The sequence below is a fragment of the Myxine glutinosa genome, chromosome 12 (genome assembly GCF_964187855.1).
Source record: "Myxine glutinosa chromosome 12, kmMyxGlut1.1, whole genome shotgun sequence".
NCBI lineage: Eukaryota > Metazoa > Chordata > Myxini > Myxiniformes > Myxinidae > Myxine > Myxine glutinosa.
This window is the reverse complement of record NC_136272.1, coordinates 36000317-36024147: the sequence shown is the minus strand read 5'-3', so window position 1 is coordinate 36024147 and position 23831 is coordinate 36000317. Positions and strand designations below refer to the sequence as shown.

Genomic DNA, 23831 nt, shown 5'->3' with positions numbered 1-23831 from the left:
ACCGTGAGCACGCTGCCTTGACAAATCCTGGCAGCAGGGAAGAATGGGGAAGATTTGGCCCCGACTTGCGTTGGGGGAGTACAACCACCGCGAAGAGGCGTCCCCGATAGTTGTAATACCAGATGCTGTATTAACAGGTAACAGTATTAACGATTCCAATTTTAAAAAAACCAAGACAGCAAGAAGATAAATATTATGTCACTATTGGATTGTCGATAAAAACCCAGCTGGTTCATTAATGATCTTCAAGGAAAGGCTAATCTTCCTGCCTTGTCTGGGTTGGTTGACATGTGATTTGGTAGTCTTCACATTGTGTTGACTTAATACCTGTAGGACAACTTATGATGGACACAAAAATGCTAACAAGGAAAGGACAGCATCGCCCATAATACTCCCAACCAAAAAAGGAGGGAGAAATGGAGCGGGGAAGGTTCAGGGCCTTAACAGGTTAAGAAGGCTTTGACTATTGGCTGAGAAATACAAATAAAAATTTATCATGAGGAATGGCATTTCAAAAAGCAAATTCCTTCACATAGTTATGATGATATATCCAAATTTATTTTCCAAAAATTGTCATCAATCTTGAAGAAAATATTATAATCCGCATTCTTCTATGGTTCGTGCTCGACAAGAAGCAATTTATAAAATGTTTTTTTTTAAATGTATACAAGACCGAGGCTCGTGTAAGAGCTGACATTAATCACAAAGAAAAAAATCAAACGGACTCACAAAACATACAAAAAAGGGAGCGGGAGACAAGATGGGGAGAGAGAGGGAAGCACTCAAATACAACATCAGAGAACAGGGACAACGGAAGATCTGTGGGAGGGAGAGGGCTTGGAGGGGAGGAGGCATGGGAGGGGAGGTGGGGGGGGGGGGGGTGGAGGGAAAGTATGTTGGAATGACATGAGCAAGAACAGACGCGAGAGTGCATGTTGCGTACCTTTTGCGGCACCTTGCAGCCATCGCTGCCCCCTCTGCCGAGCTTGCCATAATCTCCATCACCCCATGACCACACACAGTCATCATCTGTTAGGCAGAGCGTCTGAGCGTCTCCACTACCACAAGCTACGTCGATCACCCTGTTTCCCTTCAGCCCATCCACCTACGCAGGAAGTGAAATGACAAAAGAAGGCATTGTGCTATGCCTCATGTGCATTGCCTCAAAGACAATGAATGCATCTGTGATGCAGGATAATCCTGGATGATGCACTCGGTACACTCGTTGATATTGTAAACAAATTCAAGAAAACTAGCTTTGGAATTATTTTATAAAAAACGCAACATTTCTAAAGAGCATCCAACAAGTAAAAAAATATTCATTTCTGGAGTTCATAAGAAAGTCAAAGTGACTGAAAAGTTGATGAAGACAATAATGCAAGAAAATGATTCTTTGAAATAATGATGAAAGGTAGGAAGGTGGATGAATAACAACAAAACAACAGAGATAATAAAATCACAAGGATGAAGTAGTAACATACAAGTTTGGGTTTCAACTGATCTTCACTGTCTCCATGGCCGAGCCGACCATAACGTCCCTTTCCCCAAGTGTAGAGCTCCCCAACTGACGAGATACAGCCGCTGTGTGCCCCACCTGCTGCCACATCCACCACCTCTATACCACGCAGGGACTCGATCACACGTGGGCGGTCACAGGGACTGCATCAACACACATTTACGCGCAGGTAGACATTGTTTAAAAATTTTTTATTTAACTGATCCACACTAAAAATCATAATCAATGACTGAACACTAATGTGTTCAACCAACATTTGAAGCATTTTATAATGGTACTAATTTTACATCACCCAATAAATAACTCTGTTTTAGAAAGCAAAACTCAAAACAGTTATAGGCCGAAGGGCGACCCCTGCGATTTTGACCAAAACAACGAAGAAACTGCAACGACCCTCAGTAGAGCACATTAGATCCACCAGGCTGAACAGTTTACGTTTTGTATCCCACTGATAGGCTGGATATGAATCAGGACCTGAGTCAAACTCTAATTGGCTTGTTCTTGTCACCTGACCAACTCATGCACCAAGTTTTGGCCTAATCCATGCACAACTTTTTGAGATATGGTGTTATATATCGTTTTTGGCCCTAGATCTCAATTGTGAAGAATCAATTAAAAATTATAGTCTTTAAATAAAAATTTTAAAATGATAGCTTAACAATAAAAAATTTTTAAAAATCCGGATCTTCAATAAATCGAATCAATTCGTCCTTGTGACACACTCAACCTGTCCACCAAGTTTCGTCCTTATCCGCCATAACTTCTTGAGATATCATGCTCACATACAAAATAAACAGACAGACAAACAAATAAACACCCCCCCCCCCTCGCCCCTCGCCGGATCTGCACGTGCACGTTACTTGCCATCTAATTTTACCATACAGCTAGGGCAACAACTGTACCTGCGGTTTCCATGGCCTAACTTTCCATCCTCTGCTTCACCCCATGAGAAGACCTCCCCATCAGAAGAAAGTGCAAGGCAGTGCTTTCCACCGGAGTTTACAGCCACCTTCCGGATGACAACATGCTGGACAGATTCGAGCAATGTTGGTGTTGACACAGACTCTGTACCCCCAATGCCTAATCGTCCACCTGCACCGTATCCAGTGGCGTACACCTGTATGTGATAGGTTAAACATACAAACAATATATACTACAGGTTCACCACATTACACAAATTTGAAGGTATAATGAAACATCAGTTAACAAAATGAATTAACAGCTGGTCAAAAACAGAACAGGAAAAATATTTCAAAGCTTCGCAAATGTACACAAATGTCCATGTTATCTCATTTTAATAGTATAACTAGAGCTTTCAGGGAAGCAGAACTCAACTGAACTGACTGGACAACTTTAAAGTAGGTCAGTTGTCTGTACTAGATTTGACTTAAATGAAAAGCCAACAACCTTGTGTAATAATTTTAAGGTCCTTGTATCCTTATACTAGTCCTTGTTTTACAATTGATACAATGTTACACGTTGCAACAATGTTGCAGAAATATAGTTGTGTAGATAAAAGGAAACGTCTTAACGTAGTTTCGGAGCTGAAAACAATATGGCGGCATATGGCGGCCATTTTGTGACGGATCGGGTTGGAATACAATAGCAACCTACCTTGTGTGGTAAGGGTTAAACTTTCTAAGTTTGATCAAAATCTGTTAATATTTGTGGACGCTAGAGTGTTAACGTCGTTTTCATGACCAAAAACAAAATGGTCGCCTAAGTCCGCAATTTTTTAACGGATCGGGCTGAAATGTAATACAAACTTGGTGCTTGGGGTAAGGATGCTGAATGTCAAGTTTGATCAGAATCGGTTGATATTTGTGGACGCTGGAGTGTTAACGTCGAAAAGCTAACCTACGACAGACGACAGACGACGGATGCCGGAGGGTTCAGTATGTGATGAACTCAACTGGATGGTAGTCCAGTTGAGTTAAAAATGTTATTATGAGATTGTGAAAGAAGAATCGAAGTTGAGAGACATCATCATAACAAGTATGCTTTGCCATTCACCTTGCCATCAGCCGTGACAGCAAACAGAGTTTGCTCACCACCCACAAGCTGCACAGGCCGCATTGCTGCCAAAGCTTCACAGGCCGTTGGAAGTTTCACCTTGGCGCCCTCAACTCCCCCCAGCTGGCCACGATGGTTGTGTCCCCAGCCATATATGATGCCACTCCCTCCAGACGACAGTGTCCAATCGTCAGGTCTCCTGCACACACAGATACCAAACAAAGCCAATGTCGAACAAGTCTGCTCGAATGCCTTGTGTCAAAACATGGTTTGGCTTCTGAAAGTAAGCCCTATGCTAAATAATAACCATAAACCTCCATGAAAAGGCCCAAACGTTTAGGAAATGGTCATGCAATAAAACAATAAACAACACCGAGAATGTTAAACATAATGTGCAGGGTGTTTCAAAAGAATGGAATATAGGGATAGATATTTTACAATTTTATTATCACAATTTCTGAAATTTCGAGCAACTGACAACAATGCACATAACAATTCTGGGCAGTGTGTGAGGAGACATTTGGTTACCCTCAACAAAAAGAGAGGAGGAAATAACCCTCCTCGCAGTGGCTGTCCATCATCAGTATAGTGTATGCAGAAATGGGTGGAAGCTTGCGGTGGATATTGGTGGAAACATGGGGAGGACATTTTTGGAAGCCTGGGACAGAGATTGGAGGAAGGTCTGGGAAGGAGATTGATGGAAGCCTGAGACGGAGATTGGTGGAAGCCTGAGACGGAGATTGGTGGAAGCCTGAGACGGAGATTGGTGGAAGCCTGAGACGGAGATTGGTGGACATCTGGGACGGAGATTGGTGGAAGCCTGAGACGGAGATTGGTGGAAGTCTGGGATGGAGATTGGAGGAAGCCTGGGACGGAGATTGGTGGAAGCCTGGGACGGAGATTGGTGGAAGCCTGGGACGGAGATTGGTGGAAGCCTGGGACGGAGATTGGTGGAAGCCAGGGACGGAGATTGGTGGAAGTCTGGAGTGGAGATTGGTGGAAGCCTGGGATGAAGATCTTGGGCGGAGATTGGTGGAAGCTCGGCACATGGCTTATGGTGGCAGCTTGTGGCTGGTTGCAAGCACCCCTCCATGATTGTAGGAGGGTCTTGAGACAGGAATGAAGAGGAAGAGGGGGTAAAAAAAAAGCTTGAGGCGAGTCAGAGGAGGAAAAAGAGGCAGAGAGAGAGAGACTGCTGTGGTTTTCTCCAGCGTATGCATGTGATTCTCCTAATACGAGGAAATACAATCCACTCGTTTACTCTCATTAAGGTTGACCAAAGGTGAAGCCTAATCCTGGGCCGTCACACATGGGCCATTGGCATAAATGAAGTTTATTGTGCTTGGATGGACTGAGTTATTATTCGTTTTGAAGAGTTTTGGTGCTGACCCGCTGCCTTGTGGAAGATCATTAAGCTGTCGACTCCAGCAATTCCGCTTTCCACCAAACTCCACATAGAAGAATCGATTCTCAAGAAGAATGCACATGAGATCCGTAATTTGAAGGTCTTTGGTCATGTTGAAAATTAAACAAGAGGTATTTGATCGTTGACAGTGTCGTATGTGACTGACAAATCAACAAATATAGCTCAAGTTGCCAAATGTTGTTTTCAAAATAATCTTCTACATACATGCAATTTATCTGCTCAATAGTTGCAAACAAACTTTTTTGGCCATAATAGACTGGACGGTGCCTTCATTCGGCACGGCTCGCTGGCAGTACTTAAATATGATCGAGAACTTCACCGAGTCCATTCACCTTAAACTATGCAAACCTTAAACTTCACGAGTCCATTCACCTTACACTATACAAACATAGCTGCACATTGTCAGCTTCGAAGCTATTTACATTATTCCTTCGCTGTCTGGAAATTGAAAATTGAGATGCGTTCACCATACTTACATCAGCATTATTTGCAAGTTGAACAAATGGCATGCACATCATCACAGTAAATAAAACTGCGTTTTTTAATTTATTAACACACAACCACCTTTAGACCACCTTTAGAGGCCATTTTCCCCCACAGAGCAGGGGTTGGACTTTTTTGGGGGCACAGTGGTCCCCTTTTTGAAGCAATGCTTTATGGCCGGGTGCCCTTCCTGCCGCCAACCCTGTCAGTCGCCTCTTGCGACACACAGGGAATTACCAGTGAGCTGGTACTCAATTTGCCGACCTCGGAAGGATGACAGGCTGAGTCAACCCCCCTGGCGTTAATTCAGCGATCGACCGGGATTCGAACCCAGGATCCTAGGATCCCAAGCCGGCACCCTAACCGCTAAGCCAACACCAGGCTTACACACAACCTCACCTGTTAATCCACTGCACCAGCTGTTCATCGTGTTCCCTCTTAAACACATCATGTTGTTCATGCAAACTGTTCATCTCTTCAGCATCTCCCATCAACTCGTAAATCTTCTGGAAAACCTATACACGTGTTAACAAACACAGTTAGTCTCAGGAATAGTGTGCCAGATTTAAAGGTACAATTTCAATTACTAGGGCATGCCCGTACTATATATATATCTAAAATTATATCCCCCCCCTCTATTTACATGAAATGGTTTGGTCCAAAGCGAACGGCTTGCGAGCACGGTGACAATCCCCCCCCTCTATTTACATGAAATGGTTTGGTCCAAAGCGAACGGCTTGCGAGTACGGTGACAATCCCCCCCCTCTATTTACATGAAATGGTTTGGTCCAAAGCGAACGGCTTGCGAGTACGGTGACAATCCCCCCCCCCCTCTATTTACATGAAATGGTTTGGTCCAAAGCGAACGGCTTGCGGAGTTTGGTAAAGAAATCGCCATAGCGTGCACAAACGCGCAGGAAAGCGAAAGAATCGCAAATTAGTTTTAATTAGTTTTAAAACATAGTTTAACGCCAACATAGCGGCAACATAGTTTGTCAACGTGAAATAAATGAATACGCTCTCAAATGTGCCGTCCGAGGCAGAGTCTGTTCGCCACGTTCGGCACACGTGATAACTCGCTGCTCTCTGATTGGTTGAATCGTTTTTTGGACATAGCTCGGTAACTACTTGTCCGATTAATATGAAACCTTGAAAAGGCACATCCTCGGGTCCCCAGCAATATACCTGGCAAGTTTCAAGTATATCGGACCCGTGGTTGTCGAGAAACAGCGGTCACAGACATACAGAGATTACTGGAATTATAGATAGACTAGGGCATGCCCGTACTATATATATATCTAAAATTATATCCCCCCCCCAATTTACATGAAATGGTTTGGTCCAAAGCGAACGGCTTGCGAGTGGTGACAATCCCCCCCCTCTATTTACATGCAATGGTTCGGTCCAAAGCGAACGGCTTCCGGAGTTTGGTAAAGAAATCGCCATCGCGTACACAAACGCGCAGGAAAGCGAATGAATCGCAAATTCGTTTTTATTAGTTGTAAAACATAATGCCCAATTATTCAATTAGCGCCAACGTATTTTGGCTGTTTGCAATTTAATCGCAAGGCAAAGTAGAAAGAGAAGAGGGAAAAAAAGAAAAGCCTTGCCTTGCTGCAAACAGCTGCTGCAAACAACAACAACAGGGAAGGCTGCACTGTCCGGAAGTTGGCATATCGCAGTTACGATTATTTTAGTGTTAATGGCCAATTATTCAATTAGCGCCAACGTATTTTGGCTGTTTGCAATTTAATCGCAAGGAAAAGTAGAAAGAGAAGAGGGAAAAAAAGAAAAGCCTTGCATTAACGCATTAACGCTTGCATTGCATTAACGGTTCGGCACACGTGATAGCTCGCTGCTCTCTGATTGGTTGAAGCGTTTTTTGGACATAGCTCGGTAGGTACTTGTCCGATTAATTTCAAACCTTGAAAAGGCACATCCTCGGGTCCCCAGCAATATACCTGGCAAGTTTCAAGTATATCGGACCCGTGGTTGTCGAGAAACAGCGGTCACAGACAAACACACAGACACACAGACACACAGACACACAGACAGACACACAGAGATTACTGGAATTATAGATAGATGAGAATCACTTTTTATTACCGAGCATGTATCCTCTCCCTTGCTAACACGATCGTAAAGAAAAGTGAAGACAGAGAAAGAGTTCAAGTGTCACAACTATTACTTGCTGCCCATGCTCCCTCAGGGCAATTCCACGGTTACTCACATTACATATATATATATATATATATATATATATATATATATATATATATATATATATATATATATATATGTAGATGCATTAATGTAATGTATTGTAATGTGAGTGACTGTGGAATTGCCCCTCATCCTTCCCCACAAGCCCACAGCATACCATATTTTGCTTTGTCTAATTAATTAATTTGTCTAATTAATAATTAATTTCCTTCCTTGGAAAATCTTTGGTACCAATTTGTAGATGACAACCATGCCCTGGAAAAATCCTCAACCTGGTGGCAAGCAAACTACAACACACACCTGTGCTGATATGGAAAATGTAAGAAGCAGCAAATCACCTGGAATACTTTATTCAATGCTGTCAAATGTCACTCTCACCCTGTCGAAATGAAAATTATTTACTTGAACCCTATCTCACCTCCTGCTCGCTTCCTTTCCCTTCCAATTAACTTGACCAAATGCTGAAAATACAAGCTATCTTCTGGAGATTCTTGGAATTGCAACCTGACAAGACCTGTTTTTGGGCTCACCACCATTTTCTCCTGGCCTTCAGACCAGGATGTACCTTGGAATAGATTGTCGAGTCAAGTGTTCCATGAATGTTTCAAATGATATTCAAACACATTTTTGTTTCTGATAATCCATTCCACATATGTACACTTCATGTAATGTAGAAAGTAAACAAACAGCCAAACAACAACTGTCTAATCTAATGGAACAAGCAACTACAAAGATAGTAGATTATTGGTTCACGAGTTATCAAGTGACCAATATATTCGTCATGTGTGTGCGTCTGTGTGTGTGTCTGTCTGTCCGCAGCATAACTACCCGATGATATCATCCGTTCTTGATGAAACTTGGGTGGGAGGTTGATATCATGATCTAGTTGTGTCCTGCCTAGAGTGGGCGTATTGCGCCCATTGTGGGCGGAGCCACGCCCGAAAAAGATGTCTTTTTAGGGGGTAATCGAGTTCAAGCTACATCTTCTCCGAGGGAGTTGGTTGAATCTGACATCGGTTTCGATATTTGATTAGGCCAATGTCACGTGTCTAGCCCCAAAGGAGCTCGATTTTTCATTTTCGCCCCAAGATCAAGGTCACAAAATTTAGAAAAGTCAATTTTTGATGGTTTTATTACATTGTTCGCTTCCTGCTGGGTGAAATGTCGTACATGATCTTATATTATCACATACATAATGAAATACAAGTTTTCCAAAAAAATTCAGAATCCTCGACCTTTGACCTTTGAAGGTCACAAAGGTCAAAGTTTCAAAGTTGTCGGAATCGAACCGAATTTTCAGTATTGTGTAGCTAACTAGTCTCATAACAGATAATACATTCCTATTTATATTTTTTCAATGTCGGTTTTGACCTTTGTCATTGAATACTGCTCGCTCGTGAACCATCGTCGCCTCCTGACTTGTCTATACTATACCTGGATGAAAGGACACTCGTTCTTATGTACATACTTAGAAATGTGGAGAGGGTGTTAAATAGAGATAGAATATTAAGAAAAGGAAGAGAAGGTAGGATGATAGGGGAGAGTAATGGGGATATAGTGTGGGAAGAATGGAAAGAGAAGAAAAATAATATGAAGAGGAGATATGAGTAATGGAGGAAGAAAAAATAAAAAGAGGAAGAAATGAAGATTGGGATGTGGGGATGGAGTGAGGGATATGGATGGGGTAACATTCCACCATATTAACATACATAATAATGGCCCATAAACTCCATGAAAAAATAACAAGAATGACCGCACTGTGGTCACAACGTGTGGAGAGGGAGCGGTGTATAATAATAATTGATTAATTGCGTAATTAAAATAAATAAATAATAATCGTAAAATAATTAATTTCTTAATCAATTGGCTAATAGCATACCTAAACCACCAGAGTTTCACCGGAGGCTAAACTTTTTGAAAATGAATTAAATGATCAATGAATTGAAAAATTTAATAATTAATCTATTAATTGATTAATCAATAAATCAACTAGAATGGCACTCGGTAGAGCACATACCTCGGCCAGGCTGAACAGTTTACATTTTCTATCCCACTGATAGGCCGGACCTGGATTCGGACATGAACCAAAATCTAATCGGCTTGTTCTTGTCAACTAACCAACTCGTCCCCCAAGTTTAGTCATAACTCGTCCACAACTTTTTCAAATATGTTATTTTATCGCTTTTCACTTACAAAATTAAATAATGCACGTATCCGAATCCACATTGAGATCTTCACCGAAATCGAATTGATTCGTCCTTGTAACACACCCAACCAGTCCACCAAGTTTCGTCCAAATCCGTGATCCGTCTACAATTTTTTGAGATATCGTGCTATGTATCGGTTTTAGCCTTATCTCCCAATGGTGAATAAATGACCGTTAGAGGCCATTTTTCCATGCAGAGCAGGGGTTGGCCTTTTTCGGGCACCGTGGTCCCCTTTTTGAAGCAATGTTTTATGGCCGGAAGCCCTTCCTGCCGCCAACCCTGTTAGTCGCCTCTTGTGACACACAGGGAATTACCAGTGAACTGGTACTCAATTTGCCGACCTCGGAGGGATGACGGGCTGAGTCAACCCCGCTGGTGTTAATTCAGCGATCGACCGGGATTCAAACCCAGGATCCTAGGATCCCAAGCCAGCACCCTAACCGCTAAGCCAACACCAGGCTCCTTTGAGGACATCTCAAAATTTGTGGACAGATACGGACAAAATTTGATGGACAGGTTGGTTGAGTGACAAGGATGAATCAATTAGATTTTGTTGAAGATCTGGATATGGTTACGATAATTTTTAAAGTGATTCTTCACCAGAGAGAGATGAGAGCCAAAAACGATATACAAATAGCATGATATCTCAAAAGGTTGTGGATGAGTTGTTTCGGTGACAAGAACAAGCCGATTAGATTTTGGTTCAGGTCCGAATCCAGATCTGGCCTATCGGTGGGATACAAAACATAAACTGTTCAGCCCAATGGTGAATAATCATATTAAAAATTATACTAGCCGGATACAAATCCAGATCTTCACGAAAATCGAATACTTTCGTCCGTGTCACATACACTACCTCTCTGGCAAATTTTGTCCGAATCTGTCCACAACTTTTTGAGATATCTTGTTCACAGACAGACAAACAAACAGACAGACAGGGGTGAAAACCAAAGGTGGATAGAGGTAAAAATACGGTTTTTGCCAAAGCCCGTGCTCACTATTGTGCCCAAATTCAACTTCCGAGCACAAAGAAGGGCTGAGACATCGCTCGGTCAAACAAGCAAACAAGAAGACATCAAGACATCAATATCGTGCAGAGCACGATACTTCGCAAAATGCAATCCCCCCTCCCCAAAAAGATTGCCATTGATCCATCAAATTGTCCATTTCATCAAGATTTAAAATTGACGATCTTGATCAAAGCTCGGGTCAATAGGATGCAAAGTGATGATTTTTCAGATGAAATGGATGATTTTAGAAGTTTGACCGTTGTCTTTTGACCTCAAAAATAGTTGGTTTCCCAATTCAGTGAGGCACTATGCAAATGCTGTTAAATTTTCAAGTCAATCGGATGAAAATTGGTGATTTTAGAAATTTGACCTCCAGATGCCCTTTGACCTTTGACCTAAAAATCAAGAGGTTTCTCAATTGTGATGACCTCTACAACTTGGTGAAGTTTCATGACAATCGGTTTAGAATTGTGACCTGTAGGCGAGTGACAGACCAACAAACAAACAGAATAACAAACGCAACCGTTTGCAATTACAACCGTTTGCAATTACAAACGCAATTTTCAGAATCATTGGAATCTCCCGCGATGACGCTATCTCCGAGGGCCTTTCACTTACTCACCGCAGGCAGGTTGGTGGTCTTTTCGTCTTCTACCGACTCCTCTCCGGCCTTGCTCCCCCAACTCTCTCTGGGCTCTGTCCCCCAAATATTCCAACAGGTCGCACAAGATCTGCCTGCAACCCTCTTATGGTTAAACTGCCAAAATCAAGACTCTCTGCTCACCTTCACTCCTCTTTTCTCCCGCCTCTGGAACAAACTCCCTCACTCTCTTCAATCCCACTCCTCCATCCAGGTCTTCAAAAACAGCTGTTCACCACCATCTCTTATCTTCCCCAATCCAAAACCTTGATCTTTTCTACCCCCGCTAATTTCACCCCAAATCCACTTTTTTGAGGTGACTTTTGTCTTCTTTCCTAGAAGTCCTTGGTGTCCTTGCGTTTTATACCTATCCTGCCTCCCCCCAGGCCCTCTCCCTCCCACACACCTCCCGATGTCCCTGCTCTCAAATGTTGTGTTGTGTGCTTCTTCCCCTTCTCTCCCCATCTTGTCGAGCGCTCCCCTTTTTATATACTTTGTTTGCTTGTTTGTTTGATTTGTTTGATTGATAAATGTTAGCTCTTTCACGAGCCTCGAATCTGTATACAAAAAAAAAAAAAAAAAAAACCGACAAGTAACATTTTTCAAGTAACAAGAAATATGTACCAACAAACAACAAACAGAGTGAAAACCGACTACTCTCCTTCGGCGCCCGGCGATGACGTCATGCAGCACCGAGATATGGAAGAGGAAAGGAACAGTGCACAACTAGTGGCCTAAATTAGCAAGGAGAGACAAGATCATGTTTTCAGGAAGCAAATACAAACACACACCAAATAAAGGAATAGCCGAGGCAGTGGCGTGCGCTTTTCCAGGGCGACGGCGACCCGTGCAGCGGTACAATAGCGCCGGAACCATGCCCACTTGTGCGTTTCTGCACAACACGGCAGTGAATCCAGCTCAAGGTCACAGGCGAGTGCAACGAGTACCTGATTAGAAACAGCCAGACATTAAATAATGGTGAACAAAATTGCGGAAGAAATGCATGCTGACACACACAGCAAAGAATACTTGATGTATGTATGTATGTATATAAAAACAGTGTGTGTGTGTGTGTGTGTGTGTGTGTGTGTGTGTGTGTGTGTGTGTGTGTGTGTGTGTGTGTGTGTATATATATATATATATATATGATGAAAGCGCTAGAAATACATTGCATTTTATGACTACAATGCTAAATGCAGAATACATTCTCAAGTCAGAGTGCCAACAAAACAAATAATTGTTGTAAAGATAAAGAAGTTGTGATATCGAACCCCCTGTCATTTCAATGAAGTTTTTACGTCTTTAAGCATTAAAACCAAAGTTGCTTGTTCAACAACAAAAGCATACATTGGCTAAACAAGAGGTACAGCATTGCTGCAAAAAATTGAAAAGAAGCTCCACAATCATTCCATCTCAATATACTAGAGCAGCACTCGGTAGAACGCATACCTCCGCCAGGCTGAAAAATTTACGTTTTGTATCTTATTGATAGGCCGGATCTGCATCCGGACCTCAACGAAAATCGAATCAGCTTGTTCTTGTCACTTACCAAAATCATCCACCAAGTTTCATCCAAAACCGGCCATAACTGTTTGAGATATCGGGCAATATATCGTTTTTGGCCCCATCTCTCAATGGTGAAATATAGGGGCAATACCCCTGGCACTCACCTGGTAGAATAAACAGTATACTGCACTGACTAAAAGTATTTTAAACAAATTTCAATGCTTGCTAGAAGACAGGGCAGCATGTAGAATCATACTAACACAATCATAAGACTTTAACCAAACAAACAAACAAAAATACCTATTTTTGGGGGAACCCCCTCCCCCCCCCCACCTCCACCCATCCAATATACCTCCTCAGACCTCAAGTTTTCTAATGCCATTTGCAAACATTGATAAAGCACAGGTGAGAAAGTAATACATCACGGGTGCATAGTTTGAGACGAAAGCAAATACCTATTTTGGGGGGCAACCCACCCGTGGACCCCCAAAGGGGAAGATTTGTTTTTAATGCCGTGAACAAACTTTGGTACAGCATGGGTGGTGAAGGTTGTGCTCAAGTTTCATAGAAATTGTGTGTGTAGTTTCAGAGAAGAAAGCAAATACCAATTTTGGGGGGTCAAACCTGGACCCACTTTGACCCCCATAGACCCCGTTAGACTTCAATTTTCTTAGTGCCGTGAACAAACTTCGGTACATCATGGGGGACGAAGGTTGTGGTCAAGTTGCATCGAAATAGTGTGTGTAGTTTCAGAGGAAAAAAGCAAATCCCTATTTTGGGGGGTCAAACCTGGGTCTACTTTGACCCCCGGTAAACCCCCTTAGACCCCGATTTTTTTAAATGCCGTAAACAGACTTTTGTCACAATACAACAAATATCATTTGAGCCAAGTTTGGTCACAATCCCTTCAGCAGTTTCGGAGAAGAAGTTGCAAGTGTTTATGGACGGACTGACGGACAGACGACGCGCCATCGCATAAGCTCCCCTGAACTTCGTTCCAGGTAAGCTAAAAATCACTTTAAAATTATAGTATCCGGATCCAGATCCGGATCTTTACAAAAAAACTGATCAATTTCATCTTGTTACACATCCGACCTGCCCACCAAAGTTCATCTGAATCTGTCCATCTCTTTTTGAGATATCCTGCTCACAGACAGAGGGAGCAAGTACAAATGAGACAAGTATGTGCGACGCCAGCACTAAATGTGTCTCTACTTCAAAATATCATTTTCATCAACGTGGAAAACAGATGATGTCACATTCCTACAAAAAGGTGATGTGAAGACTTATACAAAAACCCTTCCTGTCACATCCTGCACACTGTAAGTATGGAATAACTTATTACAAGAGATCACCAGCGATATTTACTCCCGCTAGGGAGTAATGCATTCGATCGTGTCCGTCCGTGTGTGTGTTCGTGTGTTTGTGAACAAGATATCTGGAAAAGTTCTGAATGGATTTGGATGAAAGTTGGTGGGATGATTGCCCTTGGGATAAGGAATAATTGATTCGTTTTTGGTGAATCTCAGGATATTATTCCGGATCCAGGAATTTTCTGAAGGAATTTTTACCATTGGAAGATAGGGCTCAGCAGTGGCCACCCACGGCGGGAGTATGCGCTCTACTGAGTGGCGTCCTAGTATTGTATGTGGAACCGTGAGATGACAATGGCTTGTTTTTACCAGAAAGTAGTCATGACACGATACTTTTCAAGAGGTAAACAATGAGAGCCAAATCTATTCTCTATGTCTTCATAACTTTATCCTCACCTATTACAAACAAACGGTTTAAAATCACAAGAAGGTGAAAACACAACACAAAACAAATCAAATGGGGATTTTATCTAAAAAAAAAAAGGTCAAAGAAATCCATTGTTTTGAGCGCAGAACGAACTTCATCTGCTTATAGTGCCAGTTAAGAAATCAGACAACAAAATCCATAATCGTTTGATTGAAGTCTCAAGCTAAGTGATTGCATAAGGCTTGCTTGGATGCATCAAATGTTTACCTTGAAGAAAGGACTGTGAAGGAGTTGTTTGCCCCCGCGTACCACAGGTTCCTCGTATTCACACTGACGCTGGAGGCTCTCAGGTAGTCCTTTCACAAGTGCTGAAAGAGCGGTGCTGCTGAACGTCTGAACACAATAATGCGAATGCAGAGATTTGTAACCAATCTGCATTCAACAGCTTTATCAGACAGGAAAACTCAATAATTTGATTTGACAAAACTCCCCAAGAAATGAGACAAAATTATTGCGGAAAAATAACTTAAATCAAAACAATGGCTTTGATCACGGCTTGTGACATTTGATTGAAGTTAACATGAACACAGAATAAAATAAATAAAGCAATGAAGGATAATTGTCGGAAATCAGCCATTGAAAAAACAACAACAATTTCACACTGATTTCCCCTTTTTATTGTATTTGTTGAAAGTAGGAGTATATTTATTAAGCATATATGTGAAGGCATAGCTTGAATGTATCTATTGTGTAACAATGTGGTGAAAGTTGGGAGAGTTATTTCCTATCAGGTTAAAGGGGAATTAATTTATGGTAAAGAACGCTTAAGCTATTCCGTGGGTTCAACATGTTTTCAAGGTAATGGTTGTTCATCATCATCATCATCATCATCGGTATTCCCAGGTGTCCTCACTGGGAGCCCACAGCCTGACCGGATTCCCCCAGAGATCAAGTAGTAAAAACGGGTAAAAAGTAGGGGGGAGGGAGTATAATCTCCGTCCACCGTGGTCGGAAGTAACAAATGTTTTCTTTTATTTTCCAAAAGGTGAGACACCACAGACATCAAGACGAAAAACATAATGCCTCCCTCTGGGAATTATAATAATTTAAAAAATCAAATAATTGGAAAAACAAAAGAATAAAATAAAAAAATACATAATTTAAAATTTTAATAACTAGTACACCCACTTCCTACAGCAGCAGCAGGAAGGGTCATGTTATTATCCTCTCTGGGGTATATCGATTACAGTAAGATCTAGGCACTGGTCCGTGATAAGCATCCGTCTATGGTGGACGTGATAAGCATATAATGCCTCAAGGATGTTGGGATTCCTCCATATTTCTTTCAGTTTAGTGTAAAACAGCACTAGCAACTGTTTAAAAAGGTAATTATATGTGTTTGTGGTTTATTAAAAAAAAATTCTTCTTGAAAGGTTTCCCCATGGAACGACACAATGAGCTATGTATACACATTAACACCGCGTTTGTCCAACGAGGAAAAACCCCTTGGGGAAGGGGGATATTATTAGTATTAATATTGTTTTGTAATAACATTAATACGATGCGATTGTCATTTGTGTTGTCATTACTTTTGTTATTAGAAGTGGCCTAGGAAAAATGCCATGATTAGCTATCTTAACGCGGATATACACCTCAACTGCAATAAAGAAAGAGACAAAGGCACAACATAGCGTTTCACAGCATGTAGGGCAGCTAATGATACACACTTGTAATGAGATTGGACAAGTCTTTCATTAATTTATGACACGGGATATAAAACACATGATAAGAGCACGAGGCGCTGCTTGCGAACAATGCAAGGATAAGATTAATTACGTTGACAGACTGCAATAAAAAGCCAAATGTTTGTCAATATAAATAAATGGTGTTTTCATGTTGGCTAAGTTATGCTGCTTGCATGAGATCTTAGCCACCGCAAGTCATTAACTCTCCTGTACGTGGAAGATACTGCACCAAAACATACCAACATTGCATTTCACAGTTAAATAAAAGGCTTGTTCAGCATCAGCATCAGTATCAACAACATAACAGCATTGGCACTGCAGCACCCTTATGGTAAATGCACAGGTCACGTCATGAAATGTTAAGAGTAGGATTACCACAAAGAAACGAACAAACTGACACATTAAGATTGTAAATCTGGACACAAAAGCCAGGAATCAAGACAAACGAATGGTATAAACTACAATATAATGGACATTGTCAACAAAATGGTTATTACAGGATTTTACACATATCAAACAATTAATATAAACATGACATGATAGAAAGAGGATTGTGGGTAGGCGGTGGATGAACAGAGAGGACATTGGTGTGCAGATGAGCTTGACAGGGAGATTGGTAGGAGGACAGGGGGGGGATGGAATATCGTGATCATTGCAGGGCAGAAGATTGGTACCAATGGACATCACCCATAACAAAATTGGGCAAAACCAAAATTGCAGATAAATGAGGTCAAAGAGACTTACTTCAGCAGCTTTAGCCAAGCCTAACAATGAATAACCGAGGAGATCAAATACTTGAGTAATGCACAAAGAGTTGCCTTAGGATTGAACTGACCAGTGCGTGAAGAGTCTCTCTTTCATCACAGAGGAGGAGCGTGGCAGTGAGCGATTGACCAAACTCTGGAGTGAGCATCAGTCTCAGATGCTGTAGTGCCCACATTCGCTTTGAAGCAGCTGAAAGAAGGATGAAAAAAAAGAAGGATTAACCTCAGTTTTTTTTAATGCAGCGCACAGAGGACTCATTAATGCCATAGTACCTTGCCACTGAAGCCGCACTTTTACCTCCAGCCAACCGATCCAATAATTCCACTTTTTGATTCAAAGTCCTCACTTTATTCTGCATCTCTGCCCTAGATATCATATCAGCACTCACCATGCTTGGGAAGCATGACGGAGGGCAAATATTGCAGAGAAATGTAAAGAAATTACAAAAAAAAAAAATCATGGTAGCGGATACTGCGAGATGTTTACTTGGTGGAGGACACCTTCCTTGCCAACCGCGCAGTGCTGTGTTATGCCGTGGAAGGACATGGCATCATGCGTTGTGCCGGATTTACCAACAAATGAGTGAGGGACGGTGGGAAAAAAAGACCGTGAAGACACAAATAATTATACCGCGAATGGTGAATAAGTATACAGAGACGGACACTGTGGATACGTGAATCCACAAGTGGTGAAGCCACCCACACTGTATGCGCATCTCGACCCAGCTATAAACTGTCATTCTTGTGTTTCACATGCAGGGTGAGGCATCAATTTGTGCCGTCCCTCGGATGGAGGACCAGTCTGCCAGCACTGGTCATTGATGGATATTAAAGATCTCCCAGTGTCTTTCATGAAGAGTAGGTGAGTTATCGCCGACACCCTAAACAAATTACAAATTCCTGCCCTGCATGATTGCTCGGAAGGCAACAGCAACCCACCCAGCATAACCCTTGCCAATAGATAGCTGTGGCAGTACTGATGCTCTATCAAGGCTATCATAAATTGATGATGATCAAGGTTCAAATCCCACAGATGTGTTCATTTAACCAATGACACAAATGTCCTTGTAAATTCACATTGAAGTATATCGATATAGTTTAATGTCCAATGGCCTGTCTGCAATAATATACAAGGTCCTCTGCGGCCCTTCGACATCAAGTTAAAAGCAATTCAAACCATTTTTATCCTCTTGAGTATAATTCAGTCTTACCAATGCAATACTGTATCGACATTAATAAAATAAGAAAAGAGAAATGCTGTAATTTGGCGAATAAGTTACATGTTGAAATATTGTGGCGTTAATAAAGAAATCTATAAACAAGTACAGATGCATTCAAAGTACATCGCCCATGCCAAATAAATAAATAACATCCAGTGCCTTCTGCGCACGGCGATATCGCCGCGCAGCACATAGAGACGGTATTCGGAGGGAGAGGTGTAAAGTAATTGTTTGATTAATTGCGTAATTAAATTCAATAAATAGTAATCGTAAAATAATTTCTTCATCAATTGGCTAATAGCCAATTCCGGTTCCGCTTCCGATCCCTCGAGCGACGAGGCTTGCTTCGATCTCTCCACGGCATCAAAGTTTGAGTGTTTTCCCGTTCGTTTCTTTGTCAAATTTCCGCTGCGTATTTTTTTTTTTTTTTTTTTGTATACTGAATCGAGGCTCGTGAAAGAGCTAACATTTATTTCACAAACAAATCAACCAGACAAACAAAATATACAAAAAGAGGGAGCGGAAGACAAGATGGGGAGAGAAGGGGAAGCACACAACCACAACATTTGAGAGCAGGGAGAAGTGTGGGAGGGAGAGGGCTTGGGGGCAGGAGGCATGGGAAGGGGGGGGGGGGGGGGTGGGAGAAGTATAAAACACAAGGGGACCGAAATTAGCGGGGGTAGAAAAGATCAAGGTTTTGGATGGGGGAGGATAAGAGATGGTGGTGAACAGCTGTTTTAAAGACCTGGAGGGTGGAGTGGGATTGAAGAGAGTGAGGGAGTTTGTTCCAGAGGCGGGAGAAAAGAGGAATGAAGGAGTGAAGGTGAGCAGAGAGTCTTGATTTTGGCAGTTTAACCATAAGAGCGTTGCAGGCAGATCTTGTGTGACCTGTAGGAATATTTGGGGGACAGAGCCCAGAGAGGGCTGGGGGGGGCAAGGCCAGAGAGGAGTCGGTAGAAGACGGAAAGACCACCAACCTGCCTGCAGTGAGTGAGTGAAAGGCCCTTGGAGTTAGCTTCATCGCGGGAGATTCCAATGATTCTGAACGCTTTGGTTTCAACAGCGTGAAGACGGGCTAGGTGTGAGGCAGGAGCACCAGACCAGAGGGGAGAGCAGTATTCCATAGAGCTGCGGATGAAAGCCTTGTATGTGGTGAGGAGCTCAGGTGTGCCAAGGAAGGACTTCGCACGACGGAGGATGCCCAGTCGGCGACTGGCTTTGGAGGCCAGATTTGAAATGTGGTTTTCCCAGGAAAGATCATGGCAAATAGTGAGACCCAAAAGCTTGAGTGACAGAACTTCTTGGAGAGGATTATTCAGAAAGTGGATGGGAGGGTTTTCCAGTCGGTCTTTTCGGAGAGACATCGTAAGAGTGTGAGATTTATCAGGATTGAAAGACATGTTCCATTTGTTTGCCCAGTCTGTGATTTTGTCCAGGTCTGCAGAGAGTGAGGAGGCTGCAGACTGCCGATCTGAGGGATGAGGAATGGAGCGACAGAGAGTAGAGTCGTCAGCAAAGAGATAGAGAGGATTTTCAAGAGAGTCAGAGAGATCATTGATGAAGACCAGAAAAAGCATAGGGCCCAGAACACTACCTTGGGGAACTCCAGCCTGAACAGGAAGAGGAGATGAGAGAAACCCATTTAGGGCCACACGTTGACTACGACCAGAGAGGAAGTCCGCCAGCCATGCGTGGAGATTTCCATGGATACCAAAGGAGGAGAGTTTGGTGAGCAGAGCAGGGTGCCAGACCGTATCGAAGGTACGTGAAATGTCAAGGGAGACGGCTCTAATTTCCTGTTTGGCGTTGAGGACCTCCATCCATTGTTGAGAAAGCAGAAGCAGCATGTCCAGAGTAGAGTGACCAGGTCTGAAACCAAATTGATGATCAGAGATCAAGCCATTGGAGAAGAGGAAAGATTTCATATCTGAAGCAATGATGGATTCCATGACTTTGCTGATAATTGGGAGAAGGCTGATTGGTCTGTAGTTGCTGGGATCTGTTTTTGCACCTTTTTTGTGCAAAGCGGTGATGTTGGCTGAATTCCAAGCAGATGGCAGATGACCTTGAGCAAAGGAGAGGGTGAAGAGAACAGAAAGAGGGAGTGAAAGAGCAGAAGCACATGATTTTAGGACCCGTGGGCTGATGCCGTCAGGACCAGTTGCAGAATCAGAGTCAAGGGTTGACAGAAACTTTTCCACCTTGTCAGGAAGAAAGGACACAGAGTCCAGGAGCAGCTGGGTACGACTGGGTACGGTGGGTACAGAGAGGGATGGGTTTGGGACACAAGATTTAGAGGCAAACACAGAGTTGAGGCATTCAGCTTTTTCACGTGCGGAGTCAGCCGTTAAGCCGTTTGAGGTGAGGGAGGGGATGGAGGGGGAACAAACACCAGAAACAGATTTGACCAGACGCCACCAGGATTTGGAAGAGGGAGACAGATAAGAGAGTTCGGTCTTGAGAACGGTGAGATATTGTTTCCTGGCTCTCCTGAGGGTGGACACACACTTGTTTCGGGCTTTGTGAAAGGAAATGAGATTTCCTTCCGTTGGATTTGCTTTCCAGGAGACAAAAGCAAGTTGTTTCAGGGCAACAGCCTCACCACAAGATTCCGTGTACCATGGACGGGAGGAAGGGTATGACAACTGAAGACGAGATGGGATAAATCTGTGCATGAGAGAGAGCAATTTACTTTGAAAGAATTCCCAGGATGAGTTGATGTCAGAGGCGGTAGAGATGGGAGACCAGTCCAGATGATTGATGGCTGCTTGAAGACCGTGCCAGTTGGCCTGAGTGAAATGCCAGACTCGTCGACGCTGAGGAGGCTCTCTGAGAATGGTCAGAGAGATGTCCACTTTGACAAGCACATGATCAGATGAGCCAATTGGAGCAGAAGAAGAGCAGCAGACATTTTCAGGGAAGTTTGTATTTTGTTATGTATGTGTTATTGTGTGTTTCTATTTGGTTTTGGTTTTGTAGTTGTTGCAAATTTGTGTGTAATTAGTCGTTTCTTTGTTCGCGCCTCGTGCGCCTCGTGCGGCTGGTGTCTCGTGCGGCCTCCTCGTCTCGACTTGTGCCCCGCCCCCTATATCTCGTTTGTTCTTTCACCTCTGCTCCTGCTTTCTCAAACCCACGTTCTCACTTAGAGACTTTTCCCAGATTGTTTTTCATGGTTTTGTTTAAATATTTATTTAAATATGTTTAAACCGCAGCCGTGATGCTGACGCCGCCCCCCCCCCCACCCCCCAGAATTTCCATGTTTTAAACGTTTCCCAGTGTGTACCCTGGATAAGAATAGGTACGCCGTATCCCTGCGTGTCATAGGAGGCGACTAAGACGGTTGGCGTCAGGAAGGGCATCCGGCCATAAAAACATTGCCTCAAAAAGAGAACCATGACAATTACAACTACATGTGGGCAGGGTACAGCCCGAAGTGGAGATCGGTTTCTGAGGTTTGGTACATGGAATGTAGGGACAATGACAGGGAGATCAGGAGAAGTGGTGGAAGTATTGGTCAGAAGAAGAGTGGACATATGTTGTGTGCAAGAGACGAGATGGAAGGGAAGTGGTGTGAGAATGGTGAAGGGTAGGCAGGGACAGAAATACAAGCTTGTGTGGCAAGGGTGCCCGGAGGGCGTGAATGGTGTTGGTGTCCTGTTTTCTGAGGAGTTTGTAGACAGTGTGGTGAGTGTGACTAGAGTGAGTGATAGGTTGATGATGGTGAAAATGATGATTGGAAAGCTCTTGGTGAACGTCATCTCGGGATATGCTCCGCAGGTTGGTCGAAGCGATGAAGAGAAGGACAAGTTCTGGTGTGCGATAGAGAAGCTGAGGGAAAACGTGAAAGATGAGGAAGTTGTTGTGGTAGGAGGAGACCTAAATGGACATGTGGGAAGGAGTATGGATGGTTTTGACGGAGTTCATGGGGGTTACGGATATGGTGTGAGAAATGGAGAAGGTGAAAGGATTTTGGAGTTTGCTGATGGAGCTGATTTGTTGATTTGTAATACTCAGTTCCAGAAAGAGGATAATAAGCTTGTTACATACACGTCAGGTGGGTCGACGACAACCGTTGACTACCTGATGGTGCGTAGGCGAGATAGGGGGTACCTCCAGGACACAAAGGTGATCCCGGGGGAGGAGGCTGTTTCACAGCACCACTTGGTTGTCTGCGACATAAGGGTGAAAGGTGCGAGGAGAGCTCGGCGGGTGAAGTACCAACCGAGAATGAAGGTGTGGAGGTTGAAAGAGGTGACAGTAAGGGAGGCATTAAAACAGAGGCTGAGTAGGGTCGAGGATGATGTGGTTGAGCTTGAAAGTGGTTGGATGTCAATGAAAGCTAGTCTGTTGGGAGCCGTTGGTGAGGTATGTGGATGGACAAAAGGACCACCGAGGGACTCGGAAACATGGTGGTGGGATGATGAAGTTGGAAAGAGGCTTGACAAGAAGAGGAAGAAGTTCAAGGAGTGGCAGAAGGCGAAGGGTACGGGAGCAGAAACAGCAGAGCATGAAAGTTATAAGGCAGCCAGGAAGGCTGCAAAGAAAGAGGTAGCAAAGGCGCAGGAGGCATGTAGGAAAATGTTCGGAGAACGCTTGGATTCGGAAGAGGGTCAGAAAGCAGTATTCAGGATTGCAAAGCAGATAGCGAAAGAGAGGTGTGATGTGATGGGGGTGAGTTGCTTGAAGGATGAAGTGGGACAAATCGTTGTCGACCCAGATGGAATTAAAGGAAGATGGAAAAGATATATGGAAATGCTGTTGAATACAGAGAATGAATGGGATGGCAACATAGAGAGTAACCCAGTTTTAGGACCGGCAGAGAAGATAACTGAGAAGGAAGTTGAGGAAGCGATAAAAGCAATGAAGGGTAGAAAAGCGGGAGGGCCGACGGGAGTTGTGGGAGATATGTTGAAGGCAGCAGGAAGTTGGGGTGTGAAGAGAATGACAGAGATCTGTAATCTGGTGGTGAAAGAAGGCCGCATTCCAGTGGATTGGGAACTGAGTACCCTCGTCCCTCTATACAAGGGGAAAGGTGACCCTCTGGAGTGTGGCTCGTACCGAGCGATAAAGTTATTGGAGCATGGAATGAAGGTATTGGAAAGGGTGTTGGAGAGGAGGATAAGGAAGAAAGTGAAGATCGACGAAATGCAGTTTGGATTCATGCCAGGAAGAGGAACGACAGACACGCTTTTCATTGTGAGGCAGTTGCAGGAGAAGTACATGGAGAAGAGGAAGAAGTTGTTTCTTGGGTTTGTTGATCTGGAGAAAGCATTCGATCGGGTTCCACGCAAAGTATTGACATGGGCATTGAGGAAGTTAGGAGTGGAGGAATGGTTGA

At 43.2% G+C, this 23831-nt stretch overlaps 1 protein-coding gene across 4 annotated transcripts in view; it reads right to left on the bottom strand.

Moving 5' to 3' along the window:
- Positions 1-23831, bottom strand: part of HERC2 (HECT and RLD domain containing E3 ubiquitin protein ligase 2) — a 425948-nt gene that overhangs the window by 52736 nt on the left and 349381 nt on the right. For 3 of the 4 annotated variants that reach the window (XM_078766738.1, XM_078766740.1, XM_078766739.1), the window contains exons 74-81: positions 17345-17463; positions 15032-15196; positions 12310-12465; positions 5838-5953; positions 3530-3728; positions 2419-2633; positions 1482-1659; positions 944-1105 (exon numbers count right to left, since the gene is read on the bottom strand). In XM_078766738.1, the coding sequence (XP_078622864.1) occupies positions 944-1105; positions 1482-1659; positions 2419-2633; positions 3530-3728; positions 5838-5953; positions 12310-12465; positions 15032-15196; positions 17345-17463 (1310 nt within the window). The remainder of the gene's footprint in view (positions 1-943; positions 1106-1481; positions 1660-2418; positions 2634-3529; positions 3729-5837; positions 5954-12309; positions 12466-15031; positions 15197-17344; positions 17464-23831) is intronic. The other variant, XM_068132745.2, reaches the window with a different exon arrangement.